This window comes from Lepisosteus oculatus, chromosome 9, assembly GCF_040954835.1.
Source record: "Lepisosteus oculatus isolate fLepOcu1 chromosome 9, fLepOcu1.hap2, whole genome shotgun sequence".
Lineage (NCBI taxonomy): Eukaryota > Metazoa > Chordata > Actinopteri > Semionotiformes > Lepisosteidae > Lepisosteus > Lepisosteus oculatus.
This window is the reverse complement of record NC_090704.1, coordinates 32,200,813-32,219,115: the sequence shown is the minus strand read 5'-3', so window position 1 is coordinate 32,219,115 and position 18,303 is coordinate 32,200,813. Positions and strand designations below refer to the sequence as shown.

At 37.2% G+C, this 18,303-nt stretch overlaps 1 protein-coding gene across 11 annotated transcripts in view; it reads left to right on the top strand.

The window, feature by feature from the left end:
* The window catches only part of cacna1g (calcium channel, voltage-dependent, T type, alpha 1G subunit), a 345,750-nt gene that overhangs the window by 172,808 nt on the left and 154,639 nt on the right, over nt 1–18,303 (top strand). For all 11 annotated transcript variants that reach the window (XM_015356347.2, XM_015356344.2, XM_015356346.2 and 8 more), the window contains exons 6-8: nt 9,477–9,636; nt 12,752–13,043; nt 14,613–14,705. In XM_015356347.2, the coding sequence (XP_015211833.1) occupies nt 9,477–9,636; nt 12,752–13,043; nt 14,613–14,705 (545 nt within the window). The remainder of the gene's footprint in view (nt 1–9,476; nt 9,637–12,751; nt 13,044–14,612; nt 14,706–18,303) is intronic.

Below are 18,303 nucleotides of genomic sequence, written 5' to 3'. Positions count from 1 at the left end.
AGAACCCCCAATATTTTTTTTAATTTTTGATTATATCTTTGTTAAAACAGGAATGAATGCATTTGTACTTTGTATATATTTGGGAGATTTCCATAGGATGACTGCCAGTTTGTTATGATAATTTTATGATCTTATGATACTAATTATGATAATTTACTGTAATAACTTATCAGTGAATGATAAGCAACCGATATTTGATCGTCTGTGCAGAACAGCCACTGCCAAGGAGATATATCTTTCAGAAATCAGAATTCTGGAAAAAAACAGTCGTTAAAATTGACAAATTCCAGTGTCTGCACTTAATTTCACTTCAAATATTAACAGAAAGCGATCTGCGAGTTAGCTTAATGGTGATTAGAGCAACACAGCAAAACCTAAGAAAGGCCAGACATTTCAGCAAAAGTGGTCATCACTTCATTCATAAAGCTGGCTCAGACTCATCTTTAATGAGGCCAAAATTAAGAAGCAAAAGGTACAGTATGGGCTTAATAATGTTTTTACAAAGGTATCTATGTTTTTTTTTATTATACATTAGAAATACTTAAAAGGTACAGTATGAGCAATCTTTCAGCATGAAGTTTGCATAATAATATGCATAATAACATGGAAAATGTGTGATATGTTCTAGTAAAAAAAACAGGAGGATTCTGTGAAATTACTAAGGTGTGAGGATGGTAGCAAGAAATGCTTTATTAATGTGCATTTTAAGATGAACACCCCCCAATAAATTTGAAAAGTTGGTACTTACCTTAATTTACCTAATTCAGTTTGTGCACACATCTTTTAATTTTGATTCACTAGGAATGAAAACACCCAAGACTAAAGCGTGATGAAAGTATTATGGAGTGAATATTGGCTTAACCCACTTGGCTGAGGGCTGACCTCCTGGCCATAGGACAGGGAGGTCAGGAACCCCATGCAGGGTGACCAAGGGGTAGCTGCAGAGGTGGAGAAGGGGTGGAGGTGGCATGCAGAGATGGGGATCACGTAGGTATTTATAGCGTTTGGTAGAGGAAGGATGTTGGGAGCGATTGCTAATTACTGACAGCTAAGTACGATTGAGCTTTGTTGTTGTCGTCCCTCCTGAACTTCCATTATAAACTCCATTTAAAGCAGCCTACAATATGTTGAAGATATACCAGGGGAGAATGAGAACTGTGTAAAGGTTCAGTGTGACTAAATGTGACTTTTCTTTCCTTTTGTTAAAGATCTAGGTATTCCTGTTTGCAGCACATATACATAAAAATGAGAGATACTGAAACTTTTTATGGAAAAAAAGAAATACATGACAATTATATATGTACCCGTTTTATAACATTTTTATTTTATTTTTTCATAACATTTTTTAAATTTTTCAACATGTTTATTCATGTGGAATGAGCTTTGAGAACTGAACTAAGCTGCATTCCAGAACATTTTGTCATATCATGGCTCTGTGTGTCCAGTACTGTACAGTATATGTAAATGTACTTTTCTAGCATAGTGCTTCAAAAACAAAATGTGAGAAAGGGTTATTGAATTACTATTACCAGGAAGTGCTAAATGAAACTTGCGTACCCTGCTGGCTGGGTTAGATTATTTGTGTAAGACTGAGATGAAAGCTTCTGTGATGCCTTTCCTGCAACTGTTATGCCATGGCTTGGTATAGAAAAGCTCGCTGGCTGAGGAATAAAGGAATCCATTTGCGAGACACAGTTTAAAGGACAGAAGGGCTGGCTGGGCACAGAGATTAACAAAGGGCTGACTGAGAAAACTGAGCAGTAAGGGCTGCTGGAAAACAGACTGGGTCTACACAACTGCCACTGTTCCGGATTCAGAATCGGGACTGGCAGGATCGGAATAATAAGGGATAGTTACTGACTAGAACAGGCTGGACTGGAACAAAACACCAGTCATTGGCTCATTAAATGGTAACAGGGATCTGAAAAAGCCTTCCATGCTGGAGCTGGGTGACACCGGGCGGTGTCCAGCTCCTCCTCTGAGTGCAATTCGTTTCCATGGTGCCCGAGGATTGGAAGCTTTGACCCTCCCAGGCGTAACAGCAACAGCGTACCTGACAGAAAGGAAAAAAACATATTTTTTTGTATAAAATTTTGTTTACCTTATTTTTAATTGCAGTCGCTTTTGTTTCCGTCAAGATATGCAGTATAACGCAGTGGATCATTTAGAGAGATTCTTTAATGTATTCTTCAAATGGACTCTTTGACTCATTTAGACAGTTATTTTAAAAAATGAGTTTATATAAAAATATATATATATTTTTTAGCTTGTTTGTTGAAAACTTTATTTTCAATTTCAATTTAATTAATTGATTTCTCCTTTTATGAGGGAGTGGTATGGTTAAAAAATATATTTAGTAGTTTGGCTGCTGCTATTTGTGAAAGACAAATATGTACTGTATAAAGTACTTCACAAGGCTCTCCTAACTAAGGGAATGCCACCTGTGACGATCCCCTGTGTGCTTCATAATGTGATCATTGCAGTTCCACAGGGTGTCATGCCCCCCGCCACCCATTCCATCCCACACACCTGGGGCACGAACCCGGGTCTCTGGTGTAATACAACAGGGCACCAACCGCATGAGCTGAAGGAGACCTCCCCAGCCCAGGCAGCTGAGGACCCTGCTATGTGCAGTGAGGGCGCTGACGTCACCACACTAGCTCCGCTACAATAACAGGGTCGTTAAAATAGGCAGGTCCAGGCGAGCAGACACACCTAACACACAGCTGTAAACACTCTAGTGCCTTTTATTTATAATGTAGGGAATACAAAAAACCACAACCAAACACCATAGCTTGGTGGCACTGTGGCTAAGGATCTGTGCCTGTGGCCTGAAGGTTGCCAGTTCTAATCCTGTGGCTGGCAGAGGAATCCTACTCTGTTGGGACCATGAGCAAGGCCCTTAACTCCAGGGGTGCTATACAATGGCTGACCCTGTGCTCTGACCCCAAGCTTCTCTTCCTGTCTGTGTCTCATGGAGAACAAGCTGAGGTACTGTATGTGAAAAGATGAATTCCTAATACAAGAAATTGTATATGGCTGATAAAGTGATCCTTTCTGAGCTGCAGCCTAAATGTTTTCTCAAAGTCCCTAATTAACATGGCTAAGCAGTTAAACCTCAAATAAGCAATTCCAATATTCTGTCTCCCTCAAAAGCTTCCAAAATCTCAACACCTTAGTCTTCAGTCAGTCCTTCTACTGAAGGGTGCACAGACAGGTTCTACCCTCTGCTCTTCAGACAACAGAAATTCACTGACACAGGAAACCGTTTCTGCTTTTTAATCAGTCACCTGATCAGTTCTCTTCCTGCGAATGAGAGCAGAGGCTCATTCGCTCAGTGATTTCTAGGGATATACTGTAAGGTCCCGAGAGGGCTGTGCTCTAACACTGCTTATCTGGGCTGGCTAAACTGCCCAACCCCTCACCCCCTCACAATTGTGAGGATTTAGAAAGGGAGTTTGCTGCAAAAGGTGTTTTTTTTGTCCATCCTCTTATAAACTCCAAGTGTGAAGTCTGTATTGCAGTGATCAAGTAAAGGTTTGTTCCATACTGAAAAGAGAAAAAAAGAAACACAATGCTTCTGCAATGGATATTATCAGTCCAGCCATTGTGAACTCCTCTTATTTCTCTGTTGATATGAATATATTTGTGATTCTGACCACAGACAATGACAATCAGGAACCAGTGTTTGCATAGAGTGGCTACCAGGATGTTAAAATTAAAGTGTTCACTGAGTTCAAGAGGTCAGTCTGTGTTTTAGAAGAAGGTGGCCTCCAAGTGGCTTTGTCTGGTGTCTCAGCTGCTTGCAAAAACACTTTTTTTCCCTACCATGATGAGATTGAGTACCTTAAATTGAAGCTTCTCAAGCAGATGTGAGTGATATAAGACAGGCTACAACTAAAGGCAATATCCTGCATTATTTATTTTTCAGGATCCTACTACTTTCTCTTTTATATTTAGTTAAAAAAGCATGATCTAATTATAGTATCAATCCTACAGTACATGTGTCTCTCTCCATTAAAATATTTATCCTTCCATGTAAAGTGATGAATTACAACCATCAGTATGTCATATTTCCCTTTGAACACCTCTGTTCTTCGATTGAGCAGGAGATTTATAGGGCTTTTTCACTTAAAGTACCTTTTACAGCTGTCTATAAATATAGTGTAGCATTAAATAAATACAATTAAAATAAACATAAAGGGATTATAATTCCTAAACTTTTAATTGATATTTAATGGAATAAGGTGTTTAGTGTTTTTCATTTAATTTTAGGTAACTCTTGGATCAAATTGTGTGCATACGCTCGTCTATATTACCACTATATTATATGGAAACACTATGGAAATGTAATATGTGAGGGCCCTGGAGGGCCCTGAATTGTGTTTTCTGTATAACAGCACTAGTATGATATTTAATCAATATAACTGATATTTAATATAGGGAATTGTTCGTGACTGAATATGATTATTTTAAGAAGGATGCATCAACATAAATCACTTTCCATACAGTAATAAAAGTGTTTTTTATTTACGCAAACAACATAATACCAATACAGTATGGATAATGTATTATTTAAAAATTAAACGGCATTTTATTGCATATTAAGTATCCATAGAAACTCAGTTTATGTATGCACACACTATATGGATGTAAAAATAATGTATACAGATTTTAGATATTAATTTCATAATTTTTACACCACTTTGATTAATTGATGAACTGTGAAGTACATACTGTTGTGAGCAGTAGCAGTAGGTCATCTCTTTAAATTGATGAGGCAATTTTACCCCATTGAATGCGAGATCTCATGAAAACCAATAAAGAAAACGAAGAAAGGAACCAATATGCCCAGTGTGGGATAATGCCTTCTTGCTCTTGGTCAATCCAAGAGTCAATCTTGGTCATATGATATCTACTGTAGGTTACTCACAACCAGTAATTCCTACCCTGATAAGACGTTCCTCCCGAAACAGTCAATTTATGATGATGATAGTCCACATTCTGGGAGAATGCCAGTAGCAACACACTGATAGGATTGACACATACTCTCTCTCCATCTCATTTTCTCTGCTTGTTCGACTGCATCAGAAACTCCAGCTCACAAGAAGTGACTAGTGACAACCTGACTACACTGTCAATGTTGATCGAGTCTTTGAACCTCACTTACTGCTCCTTCAGTGAGCCGATCCTGACAATATTCCAGCAGGACATTTCGCACCTTCATGCTGCTAATGATTGAAATATTTATGGCAATTATGGCAGAGTGTCATCTGAGCTCAGAGACCAGTGAATGGGCACATGCTTTTCTAGGCTTTATTAGAGGAATTGCACAGAATCGGATATGACAGTATCCTAGGTGTACAGTACAAGATATATTGCTTCCAACAAGCTTCTAGCCCACAAGTATTCTACATACAGTAACATGTAGTTCAATAAGGAATGATAATTCCATCCATTTATAGGGTTTCTAAGTAGTCTACATATACAGTAGGCGGGGACCAACCTGGAGCACACAGCAGCTCCCCAACACAGATCAGGAGGAGAACATAAAATGTAACACATGATGTTTGAAGGAATGATAGGTTGAGGCCTCAGGAACAGCACACTTTTAGGATTGTTTGGCCACATTGTGAAGGATTTTATTTTTTTAAGAAAAAAAGGAAATGCTGGATTTAGCATAGATTAATGATCCTTCAGACAAGAGGGCTGGAAACACCTTTCTGCACACTTAGTGGACATAAGAGTTTACAGGATAGAAGGGTGCAGAGCTTTCCCTACAGCAAAGCTACTCCAGCCTAACAAGGGGCTTCTAATCCATGTCTGACCTGTTTCAGCTAATGCACTTAAGGACTGCACCTAAGGATGCCCTATGATTTGCAATCTGTACACCACTACTGGGCATGTCACATTTGTTCAGCAACTGGTTTAGAGAGTAATTTAGGATCTGTCTTGGATAAGAAACAGGTTCCTTTATTCTTCTGTGCCTGAGTTGCTTGGTAGAGTTCTATATCTATGATACTCACTGTATTGTAAGTCACTGTACATTGTAGTATCTGAAGCATTGTGTATTTGTATATTTCTGCAATAACTTTCTAAGTTTATGAATATTATTTTATGCAATATTTTGCCAGAGAAACAATAAAAATGCATACTTCAATATATACTGTAATAGTGTATACAACCTTTCATTATGTATTATCTCCAGATGCTATGTAAAACATAAAATAAATTACAAAGAAATTAATACAGAATAAAACATCATTAAAATCTTACATTTGAAACTTTATTTAAACTAAGGTTAACTCATTATTATTTACATCCTCCTGGCTGTGAGAACAAATGTCTATGAGAACCGTTTAATGCTGATAGTGAAATGTTGGGATTGGGTTCCTTTAGAGTTTTCAACCACTTATCAGGGACCAAGATGGAACAGTACCAGGAGTCTCAAACCAAAGGCCTCAGCACCATAAAAATGTGAATTACATCAAAAAAATTATCAGAGCCTATTATCAGGATTGTATTTCTTTCAGAAACACTCTTACCCACTCACATCACAGTGATGCCATACAGGATATTAACTCTCCGTCAACTAAGTCTAAACTAAAGTTTAATCTGAAATATGAATTCATAATTTCAGACTTAGCAAGGAACTATATAAGTATTGCAAAGCACATTTAACAAAATTGAACCTTTAGAACCAACCAGATTTTGTTTCTTTTCAAAAAGCACCCTGCATGCAAGGCAAAAGTGCTTAGCACTATGAAACCAAGCTGTCCTCTGTCCATCCCAAGCCCACTCTCACAGTGAATCATAATAAGGCAGGCAAGGGAAGCAATTGGATCAAATTTCAAATCTAAGACATTGGTATAGTCTAATCGCAGCTCCAGGCACATTAGATTAATATTTAAAGTGCATTGAAACAACCTTCAAATAAACTACTGGGGGTTTTCAGTAGGGGAAGCTGACAAGACCTGTTTGCAGAGACGTTATAAGATCTGAATTACTTAATTTTTTTAGAAGAATATGAAAGAAGGTATTTGAAAAAAAAATTATGAGAATACTACAACTGCATTACTGAGCAACAGTTTACAAGAGCTGCAATGTAAACGATTTGAATCTGGTAGATATAGTTTGATACTTGACAATGTGTTATGAATGGCTTTTAGGATTTCTTGTCAAGCACTGAAGGGTGGAGAACCAAAAAGAAAAACATCCAGAAAACATTTACTGCTGAAACGGGCCTTGTTAGCACTTCAGGGAAGTAATGTAGGAACTAACTGGTAGAGACAGTCGCTACTGTTGATTTGTTGAAGAATAGTGGGTCAGAAGGGATGGTTGTCTGAGGGCTGATTTCAAAGACTGATTTGAAGTACAGGAATGAATTTGTGCAAAGTCCAGAGTGCAATGCTCTGGAGAAGTGATCCGAGAGTGTAAGCATAGAGAGGAAGAGCTTCTGATAGAACTGGTATTAAAGGTATAGAACTAGTGTAGGTGGTCTAAATTTTCTAAAAAGGGATAACTTGTAAATGGGTTCAAGTAAAGGGGAAAACAAGCAGTGCGTCTTAATATTTGGTTAAATAAATATTAGGTTCAGGACACATTGCTTTGTGGTTAGCATGTGGTCCTCTTTAACCAGGTAGAAGATAATATGAGACAAAAGAACAGCACCTGTCTCTGGTAATATGAAAATTAAAGCCATAAGCAAGCAAAAAGCACGATATTTATATGTACTTTAGGTTGGCGGAAGTGAGTGAGATAATGTTTGACCTCCTCCTCATTTAAAAATCCACGTAAAATGGTTAGAAAAAGTTCAAAACAAAAATAAGTAAGAATACCTGAGCTAAACCACTTTTTGAGCAGCAGGGCTTTCAAATTTTCATTTTCATTAATAACCACTGAACAGAGATGAATGTTTCAGTCTAGAAGTTATTTCCAATTCCATTTTTAAATTACTTCAAAAGCTGCAAAAGGAAAAACAGAAATAAGGCTAACTATTTGTTAATTTTGTTAAAATTATTTTATAACTAATTGTTGAGTTCAAGTTTTCTAACTATAAGAATATAGGAGAACCAAATGAAATAATTTAATTTTAAAAAAATAAAAGCCAAGAAAATGCTGTTACGTTTTAGTTTTGGAAAATAAGTTACATATTTTCATTTTGTGAACACATAAAATGTCTTGTGCATAAAGTTACTTAGTCATCTGTTAAAAACAATTGTTTTTCTGTTTTTTTCTTGTGGCACTTTCTCATTCTGTGTGATTTGTTTTTGCACTTCTAATGTTGGTTTCTGGTTTCTGTATATTGAGTAAAGCATTATGGAATTTTGGGCAATTTGTTTTACTGATATGAAAAGACTGTTTTGTAGATTAGGGATTTGCGATTATACTGTAGGTCATAGATTTATTAAATTTAAAATACAGATCAGTAAATATCAAACTAATCAGATAAAGTCTTTATTTTATTTTTTAAAGTACTTCTTTCCCCTTGTAGAATATCATACAAAACAGTGAGGAGACATGGTTTTAAAGAATTATCATTCCTACTGTAAATAAAACTACTGTAATTAGTGCTATGTTGAATATTGAAAAGCAATGGAAAGAGCCAAAAGAAAATTAATATTTGAAAGTACAGTCCAAACACAGCAGTGCTTGTTGATGCAATGGGTGCACATCAAGGAGAATTAAACTTTGTGCAATGTCTGACATATATATTCATTCATCCGGTTTCTGTAACCAACAAATGTGGTTTCAGTGTTTAAGAAAGGAAGATGAAGGTCGTGATGGCATGACATTTAACACTACAGCCTCACAACACAGTCTCAAGCTACAGTAGATTGCAGTCCTGGGTAGGCATCTCACTGTGTGAAATGGGCATGTTCGCTCAATGATGTATGATCAATGTATGATTTTTCAATGCGCTGCAGTTTCTTAGCACCTCCCAAAAACATACTACCTGTAAAAGTTTGATTGGCATTTCTATTTTTTTCTCCCTTTTATCGACAGCCATCCACTCCAGGGCAAGAGCAGCTGAATGGATGAATGTGGTTTTATATCTGGCCTAATGGCTAATATACAGTACTGTACATTAGTGTTTTTGCAAACATTAGAAGGGATGCAAAGTGGCCATATGGCCCATCTCTATTGAAATCAACTAACAAAAAGTCTTATTTGTAGACTTCAATGATGAATACTCAGCAGGTAATTCCTTAAAGGGTTCCAGGGAATACTATAAAACTTGACCTCATGTACACACTGACTGAAACCCAGTAGTCCCTCCCTGGCCTAAGGTCCTTTACTAATTTTGGAATTTCTGTTTTCAGCAGAAGACTTTACACCCTTGTTAAATGTCTAATTCATGTAATTCCGGTGCGTGACATAGTTATTTATGCTGATTTTGTGTGATGCAGCTTTCAGAACCACGAGTCACTTTAGTATGGTGTGCCTAAGTATTGATGAAGTGTGCTTTTTTGCAGGTATGCGGATCCTGGTAACACTACTCTTGGACACCCTCCCCATGCTGGGCAACGTTCTGCTTCTCTGCTTCTTTGTCTTCTTCATCTTTGGCATTGTGGGTGTCCAGCTATGGGCAGGGCTGCTCCGCAACCGCTGCTTCCTGCCTGAGAATTTCACAGTGTGAGTGTTGCTGCTGGCCCTGCAGGCTGTGTGAAACTACAGTATACAGTACATTTGCGATCACACCTGTGTAGGAGCACAGTTAGTCTGATCATGTATGCGCTCTCCCTCTTCCAGTTCTTCTAGAACACAATGATTACAGCTCTGTAATATGACCGATGTGTCAAAATGTCCCTGGATCAGTTTGATTGCAGTGGGGTGTCTGGTCTACGCCTCAGTTTTGTGAAAAAGCCTTTGTGAAACTGAAGGTATTACATCTCCAGAAATTGTGTTGGAATGCATTCCTACAGGTTCTGTTAAAATCACAAGAATAGACAGAGGGAGGCATTAGCATATAAGTTATCGGATCAAAAAACTACTACAATAAGGAACACGTAATGGGTTCATTCCCTGCTGAGTAGAAAAGAAAGGAAACACATTTAGTCTGTGAAGCCGTCTTCAGGTGTGAGCCGAAACTGTGTGTTTTCTTTCTTTTCTATTCAGCATGGAATAAACCCATTACCTGTTCCTTTGCAGCCTACGCATGCTGATGCAGCTCCCTACTTGACCATATTGTACTTATGTGAGGATTAAAACGCATTAGATTGAGATGGATTTCTACCCCAGAAGCGTGTCTTTCTTGCATCATTTTGACATGATGGGAAATGAAACACAACAAACCGTTTGCATTTTCTTGCAGGAAATAATGGAAATAATTACCAAGACATATTTTTCCAATGTTTTTTAAAAGAGACATGGTGTGCTTTAGAATTCATATCACTGAATTAGTAAATTCAAACTAATAAGGCACACACATTCAGAGTAGTTTCATATGTTAGTTTTTATTAACACACTTGTATAATTCAGTTGTTTAAGGTTTTTGGTCAGTTTTTATTTGCTTTTTTCTTCAATCTTTCTTTACAACTATTGTGCAGAAATAATTCTGTACAGCATGTACATGGCTATCTATTACACAGGTGTATTTCTTTACAATAGGAGAGCTCAGGGCACAAAAGATGTTTTGTATCCCAAACTAAGTAGAAGAGATGAAAGTAGTAACAAGCTTGCTCATTTGCACACAAATAATAAAGTAAAGGACAAAAGTTTACATATGTTTTAAACACAATCAGGAAAAGTGGCATAATTATGTCTGATTGCAACTGTATTAATTAATGAAATACAATGATAATTTATGGCATAAAGCCTTTTTATGCAAATAAAATAACAGGAACTGTTCTTGAAAAAGCATTCCAAGAAATTTAAATTTAAAATGATAAAGACAGCAATAGGTCTTACAGTACATTGGACATTATAAACTCTTTAAAAGTAGCTGAATTCACAAACTATATAAATATTATTCTGTAAATAAGAATAATCCTCAATTTGTATAATTTTAACTTCATTATAAATTCAGAAAAAAAAATTATGTTGCTGCTATCTCAGTTTCTATGCAAATGCCAAAGACCTTTGAAGCTTGTAGAGCTATTGTGGAAGCCCCTACCTTTGGTAGTTCATATAAACCATGTGTTACAGATGTAAATAAAAGGTCCAGTGTCCCTCTTATCTCTATTTACTAGTTCATGGCAAACAAGGGGCTTCTTTATTTAACCAGGCACAGCCAGCAAGCACCCACCCCCAGCCCCTCACCTTAGACCCATTTGCCAAGGGTAAACTTACCAGGAGCACAAGGCTCCCGACAACCTAGCTCTATGGCTCCCTGAGGCACTTGAGCCCCACCACCAGAACAAGGTCACGATCCCAGTAGGGGATCTGGTGATAACTCAGGCACCTGGAGAGGATGACCCCTGGGCATCTCCCACAGAGACCCCAAGGCAGACAGAGGACACGCTGGAGGGATTATACAGTATTTCTCAGATGGCGTGGGAACGTCTATGGATCCCCCAGGAGCAGGTGGAAAATGTTGCTGGGGAAAAGAGGATCCTGGTCTGTCCTGCCCTGCTCAGCCTGTTACCAAAAAACCTTCACCAAGAGTAAGCGGTTAGAGAATGAGATCAGATGAAAATACTATACATTTTAATTTCAGGGATCTCCAGACTATTTACTGATGAATCAAGGGTGACCATAAGATATCTTAACTGGCTGTCATGATCAATATGGCCTTCTATCCTTAGAAAACAAATTGTACTATAAAAATAGAGACACTGCAAAAAAGGTTTGTCAACTGAGTCTTTAAGAATTTTAGAATATACTGTAGCTTTGGTGATATAAAGCCGTTGTGTTTTATAGAACCTCAGTACAGAAGGCTATTTAGGTGCTGAGAATATTTTAATGAGCATTGTTGATTAATGCAGCAGTATTGTTATGCTAGAATATACAGTAGCAGTGCTGCTATGCTGTCATGATGATGTCTGCTCTATAACTCAGCCACACGCGTGCTACTTTGCACAGCAAGGGCAACAAGTTACTCTGAATCTTATTATTTGGGCAGTTTTATTTATATTTCATTTTATTTAAGTTATTTATCAAATTTAATTAAAATACAATCCCCAATATATATGATGAAAAGAGAATAAAGTTATATTATTAGTAAGATTAAGAGATCACACTACACAACTAAAAGCTTGGGTAAAAGCAAAACCAACAGATTTGGAGGTCATAAGCACTGAAATCAGTAATCACTAGTTTTAGGTTATGGATTTGCAAAATCTGATGTTCCTAAAATTTTCTTTTAATCCAATTGGTGAAGTTATTTGTCACTTATCTACCTGCTGCTCAATGGTGCCACATGTCACCCAGATGGATGATACTCTTCCTAAGTAGATGAAGTACATGACCTTCTATACTGTATATTGGATGTTTTGGGATCCTTTGGGATGCTGTGCTGATGTGAGGGTCAAGATGTCAACAATAGGACAAGATGATTTAACCAATGGAGGCTCAAAAAGGCGAGGAAGCAGGATATACAATGAAGAAGTGTTGACAATCACCAAAATTTAAAGCAAAACAAATGTGACAAAATCTGGAATTTTTAACTTCCCATTCCACTGCAAAATAAGGCCACAGCAGGGCAGTGTCTTTTCCTGACATTCTTTTGGTAAGGTTGTTTCCAGCTGCCAGAGGCTGAAGTAAACAGCAAGATACTACATCATTATTGACAGGCCTCTTTTTTTTTCAGGCCACGCTCCCTCGAGCTGAACTCCTACTACCACACAGAAAACGACGACGAGAATCCTTTCATCTGCTCACAGCCACGGGAGAATGGGATGCGCTACTGTCGGCACATTCCCACACTACGAGAGAATGGCTTGGAGTGTCACCAGGACTACACTGCCTACAACAGCACTGACAACACCACCTGCGTGAACTGGAACCAATACTACGTGAACTGCTCAGCGGGGGACGTCAACCCCTTCAAGGGAGCAATCAACTTTGACAACATCGGCTTTGCCTGGATAGCCATCTTCCAGGTACTCCTTCCAGCTTTTCTTGCTGTGTGGAAGGTGCTTTCATACAGTATGTGGCGCGTTCCAATCCACACACTAGAGTTCCATCTGCTTTGGCATTGATTATCTACGTTTTCACTATCTATATGGTTTCCAGTCTTCTGACTGCAAATCTTTGCCCCAACATCCAAAAAACTATAGAAAAAGCTAATTATTTTAAGAGATAAACAGCTAAACAGCTACAATACATGCATTTTATCAATGCACAGTAGATGCCAAACAAGCGGTAATTGTCAGATGAAAGGAATTGTGAAAAGTACAGAAATCACTACCTCCAAAAGCACTACAGAGACTTAATTAACACAGTCGTGACCCACTGATCTCTGCACTTACTGAAAATTGCATGGGTTGCAATTTTCTTTCAAAATTAAATTATATATTTTATTAGTCAGCATGATGCAATGTAATGGAAAAGGGGTCCTATTAGCTCTTATTATTCGATGGGTAAATTAAAATACCTATTCCCCTTACTTCAGGTCTCCAGGTCACGGTTATGTGTGTAAAATGAGATCATAACGTTTTGACCTCCTCTTCCATGCTGTGATTTCCAATTAATTCTAAAATGCAGAAAAGGAATTAAAAAAAGAAAAAGTTTACATTTTTGTTTCACGTGGCATATGGATTGGGATGATACTGTACTGTATATGCTGATATGATGACTGAGAGTGTTGCCACAGCTAACTCCCATATTCTATGGGGTATTTAAAGAAAAACAATAGACACTGTAAGTAACTAGTGCACGTAACACCAGACACTGCAAGTAACTTCATAGTGTAATACCACATTCCTATACAATTTGTAAGGAACTCATGTTTTCAGTGACTAAAGAGGCGGAAAAATTCATAATGAAGTCAATAGTGGATTCAGTTACTTTAAGTGGATAAAAGCAGAGATACAATTGGGTGAAAAACCAGTGACTGCTGAAGTGTAACAGTACACTACTTTGTTGATTTATTCATCTTGATACATTTAGGATACATAAATCACTTGTAGTCCTGTATAGCCAACAGTCCATGAGGTTTTCTGCTCCTAGTTCTGTAGGATTTCTATTTCTAACAATAAAAAGTTAAATATAATTAGATAATTAATTTTAATCAAGTAGTCTGAAGTGTGAACCTTTCAACTGAGTGGGTTACATTTAACAATATTCTAAACTTTTTGTTAACTTAATGCACAATTTGTATTTTTATCTGTAGATCAAGATTTTTTCTTCAACTAAAGTTTTCCAACATTGCTTAAAGGGTCAGCTCTTTATTTTTACTTTAAATGAATGCTTCACCTACTTACCATCAGCTGATGCAACTGTGATGTAAGATATCTGAGCAATCTACTGTAAATAAAATAAAAGTACAAGTACATTAAACTAAAACATCTTATGGAACAATAGTATTGGCTTATTTTACTACTCACTAATAAAGTAATTGTTGTGCTGGCCTGGAAATCAAGATACTACTTCTGACTATTAAATTCCCAGCTAAAAATATTAAGCCATTTCAATGAAAAGTCAGTACTGACAATCTGTTCTCTCTGCAGGTGATCACTCTGGAAGGCTGGGTGGATATCATGTATTTTGTAATGGATGCCCATTCTTTCTACAATTTCATTTACTTCATCCTTCTCATAATAGTAAGTAACTGCCTGTAACCCCACTAATTAGAATAAATCATATTGTACTGTATGTGCAGAATTCTAGCTGCGATCATATAAGTTTGTAAATTGAGCAGCACAGATTATTTTATTATCCATTGCACCATGTTTTTTAGGAGGCATGTGTTTGACTAAAGTGGGAAAATCAGTGGTTTGGTTTGCCTTTGTATCAGGAGTCAGGTTATCCCATGATCATGTTGATGATCATGTGAGAATTTCTATCTTTCATTTGTTCGCTCAAAGTCCAAATTCATTCAATTAAATTCCTCTAGATATTCCTTAGTAGTGTAATTACCACAGCAACACTGATAGCAAGATATGGTGAATCCTTTTCAGTACATTTACTTTAATGTTATACCAACATTTTAAATTTTAAAATAATATCAAAATCAGTGGAAGATTTTTGTTAACATGTAGGTGATTCCTTTCTTCAGCAGCTATTTGAGTGATGTACAGTGCCCTCCAGATTTATTCAAAGCCCCAATGATATAGGAACAGAAAGCATCATATAACAGAATGAGTTGTGAATGTATTATTATTTATTATATATTTTGCTTTTAAAAAATTCTCATAAAACAATCATAAAGCTGTAGCACAGAGCAAAATCCTATGACCCTCTATAATTCAATTCCAGAGAACAAAAACAAATGTACAATATGTTTATGCTCCTTGGAAATGCAATGCAAGTCTTCAGAATTATCTAGAATACAGGTCTCTGAAAGTTTCATGTTCCTATGAGATATAAAAGGAGGAAACGTACTGTATGAAAGACATTACGTAGTAGAACATTTCATCATGGTTAAGGTTAAAGAGCTGTTAAAACAATGAAGGGCAACAGATACCAAAATAATTTCCAAAGGCTGAATCTACCACGCTTCACCCTTGTGTCAATTAGGAAGTTGAGAAGTTGTGTCAAAGAATGTATGAGTATACAGTAGCTGTAACACTGTCAAGAAGAGGAAGCAAGAGCATTTTGCCACCACAGGTTTTGAGGCATAAAAAGATTACCCTGTCGATATAGTTGATATATGTTGACATCCATTGTGAAATATGGGAGGGTGTCTATTTTTATTTTTGAGTTGGTTTGCATCAACAGGTTCTGAAAGAGGGAATCATGAGCTCAAACATATACAGTACAAGAAAAGTTTAGCCAAAACCTGGTTCTTTCTGCCAAGAAGCTCAAGCAAAAAATTGACATTCCAGCCTGGCAATGATCCAAAGCATACATCCAGATTGACAAAAATGGTTTGACTGCACACAAAATAAATGTTCTTAACTGGTTATCTTAATCTCCAGAGCTCAATTTATTTGAATATTTGTGGTTAGAATTCAATAAAGCAGGACACAACCAGAAGTGCAGGAACCTCATACTACAAAATAACAACTAAAGTGGTCAAATAAAATAAACGTGACCCTCAAGTTTTCTGGATTTAATTTATTAATGACAAATATGACTTTGCTCTGTGTAATGCGATTAAAATTAGGTTATAACATTTTAAGAAGTTTTATCAGGACGTTTAGTATTAAGCAATCTCTCTTCTCTGTCACATTATGTTTTTTGTTCCACGTGGAGCAAATATGTTTTCAAGCCTTTTCATCACCTCATAGGTTATGCTTTTGATAGACCATTTGCAGAAATTGGGAGTCAGGTAATATACTTACTGTAGCTGAAGCGAATTTGAGTTTTTAATGTAGCTGTTTTAGCTCAATGCGCTTTCACGTGTTCTCTGCACAGAACAAACAAATTGAATTCAGTGTACTTAATATGTCTGTTGGCTTCTTGCAGATACATTCTGGAACATAGTTTTAATGGGCTTCGGGAGAAATTGCTGGCTCCTACACTGTCATTGGCTCTTATATTGGCAGTGTTAATATTACTTAATGTTTTTGACCTTTAAAAAATGAACTGGAGAACATGTAGAGGTACTTTGGAAAATCTGCAGTGGTGGCCAGACTGCAAGAAGCAATAATCCAGATGATGGCCAGAGTCAAGCTGCATCTTGAGATCATTAAAATAAATATACAAAGGTGGTTACAAAGTCCTGTACTGTAAAAATGTCTCTGTGATCATTGCTTTAAACGTGGTTTGAAACAAACTTTAGTTTGGTAGTAAGGAGGTTTCTTTGTATTTTGTTTTACTTAGTGTACTGGCTTTGAAGCTAGTCATGATAAAAGAGCATACATCCAGGCAGCTTCATACAGGTGTATCTAGACAGTTAAGCCATTTAAACTGTGGCAAAAATATGTCCCTGCCCAGCAATGGACTGGAGTCTTTTCCAGGGTGTATCATAACTCATGTCTTCGTTAGTCAGGATAGTTTCTGGCTCCCCCATGACCCTGAATTGGATGAAGTAGCTAGAAAATGGATGGATGGAAAAAATAGGTCCTGCATCAACAAAAATGGCAGCCCAGATAGTTGTAGTGCAGAATTGATTGAATTTTTAAATGGCATAGTGCATGAACACTGAACTCTGCTTCAAATTTGCACCTCAGACGCTGCTGCAATAATTCTTCGGCCATCTAATTCTCATTAGAGCCTGTAACACAAACATCACAAAAATTATTTGGCCAATTAACTCCTGACAAGGTAGGCATCTACAGTACCAAGACATCTACTGTACTTAGATAGATCTACTATTCTGAAGATAATACTCATATCAAAAAGAGATTCCTGTAGAAATCAAGGTGGTCACCTGAAAGGATTATTTTTTTTACACTTCAAACTGCCTTTTTTCAAAAACAAGTACTTAACTCCATGTTTGTAAGGCATTGTTCCTGAGTCAATAGGATTCCGATTTTCAAAATTGTCGTTGTAGTACACAACACGCTGGCAGTTTCTAACCTGTTAAAATAATGATGTAATCCTCAAACTGCTATAGGTCAAAAACTCATTTACCAGTCCAAATTTGAAAAGTATGGAGCAAATATAATTACAGTACAGTATAACATGGTACAATAGTGTGGCAGCTTAAATGAAGATTTCTTGCATTAGGAATTCTTTTCACATACCCCAGCTTGCTCTCCATGAGACACACAGACAAGGAGAGTGCCTGGGGTCAGAGCACAGGGTCTGCCATTGTACAGCACCCCTGGAGCAGTCGGGGTTAAGGGCCTTGCTCAGGAGCCCAACATAGTAGGATTCCTCTGCCAGCTGTGGGATTTGAACTGGTAACCTTCTAGCCACAGGCAAAGATCCTTAGCCACAGAGCCACCACTCCACCCCTAAGTGCACTAAGAATTGTTACTCATGGTCCAGTCCAGTCCAAACTTCAAATATTAAATAACTTAAACCAATTCATTTCACTTGTGGTCATTATGAACATGGTGGCAGTGGCAATTCAAATAACAAATGATGGCGTGTCTAAAGTTTCGCACACTTATACTGATACCATACTACTGTATACAGTATGTATCATAAAACTAAGTAGGCTATTTCAATGAGCCTTTGCTTCCCTCTGGTGGTTACTTTTACACTGAAAATGATCAACCTTTCAAACAATAGAAGAATCTCAAAACGTAAACTTAACCTCTCCTCAGTTCAGAGGTTTTGAAACAGTTACAGCATATTTATTTACAC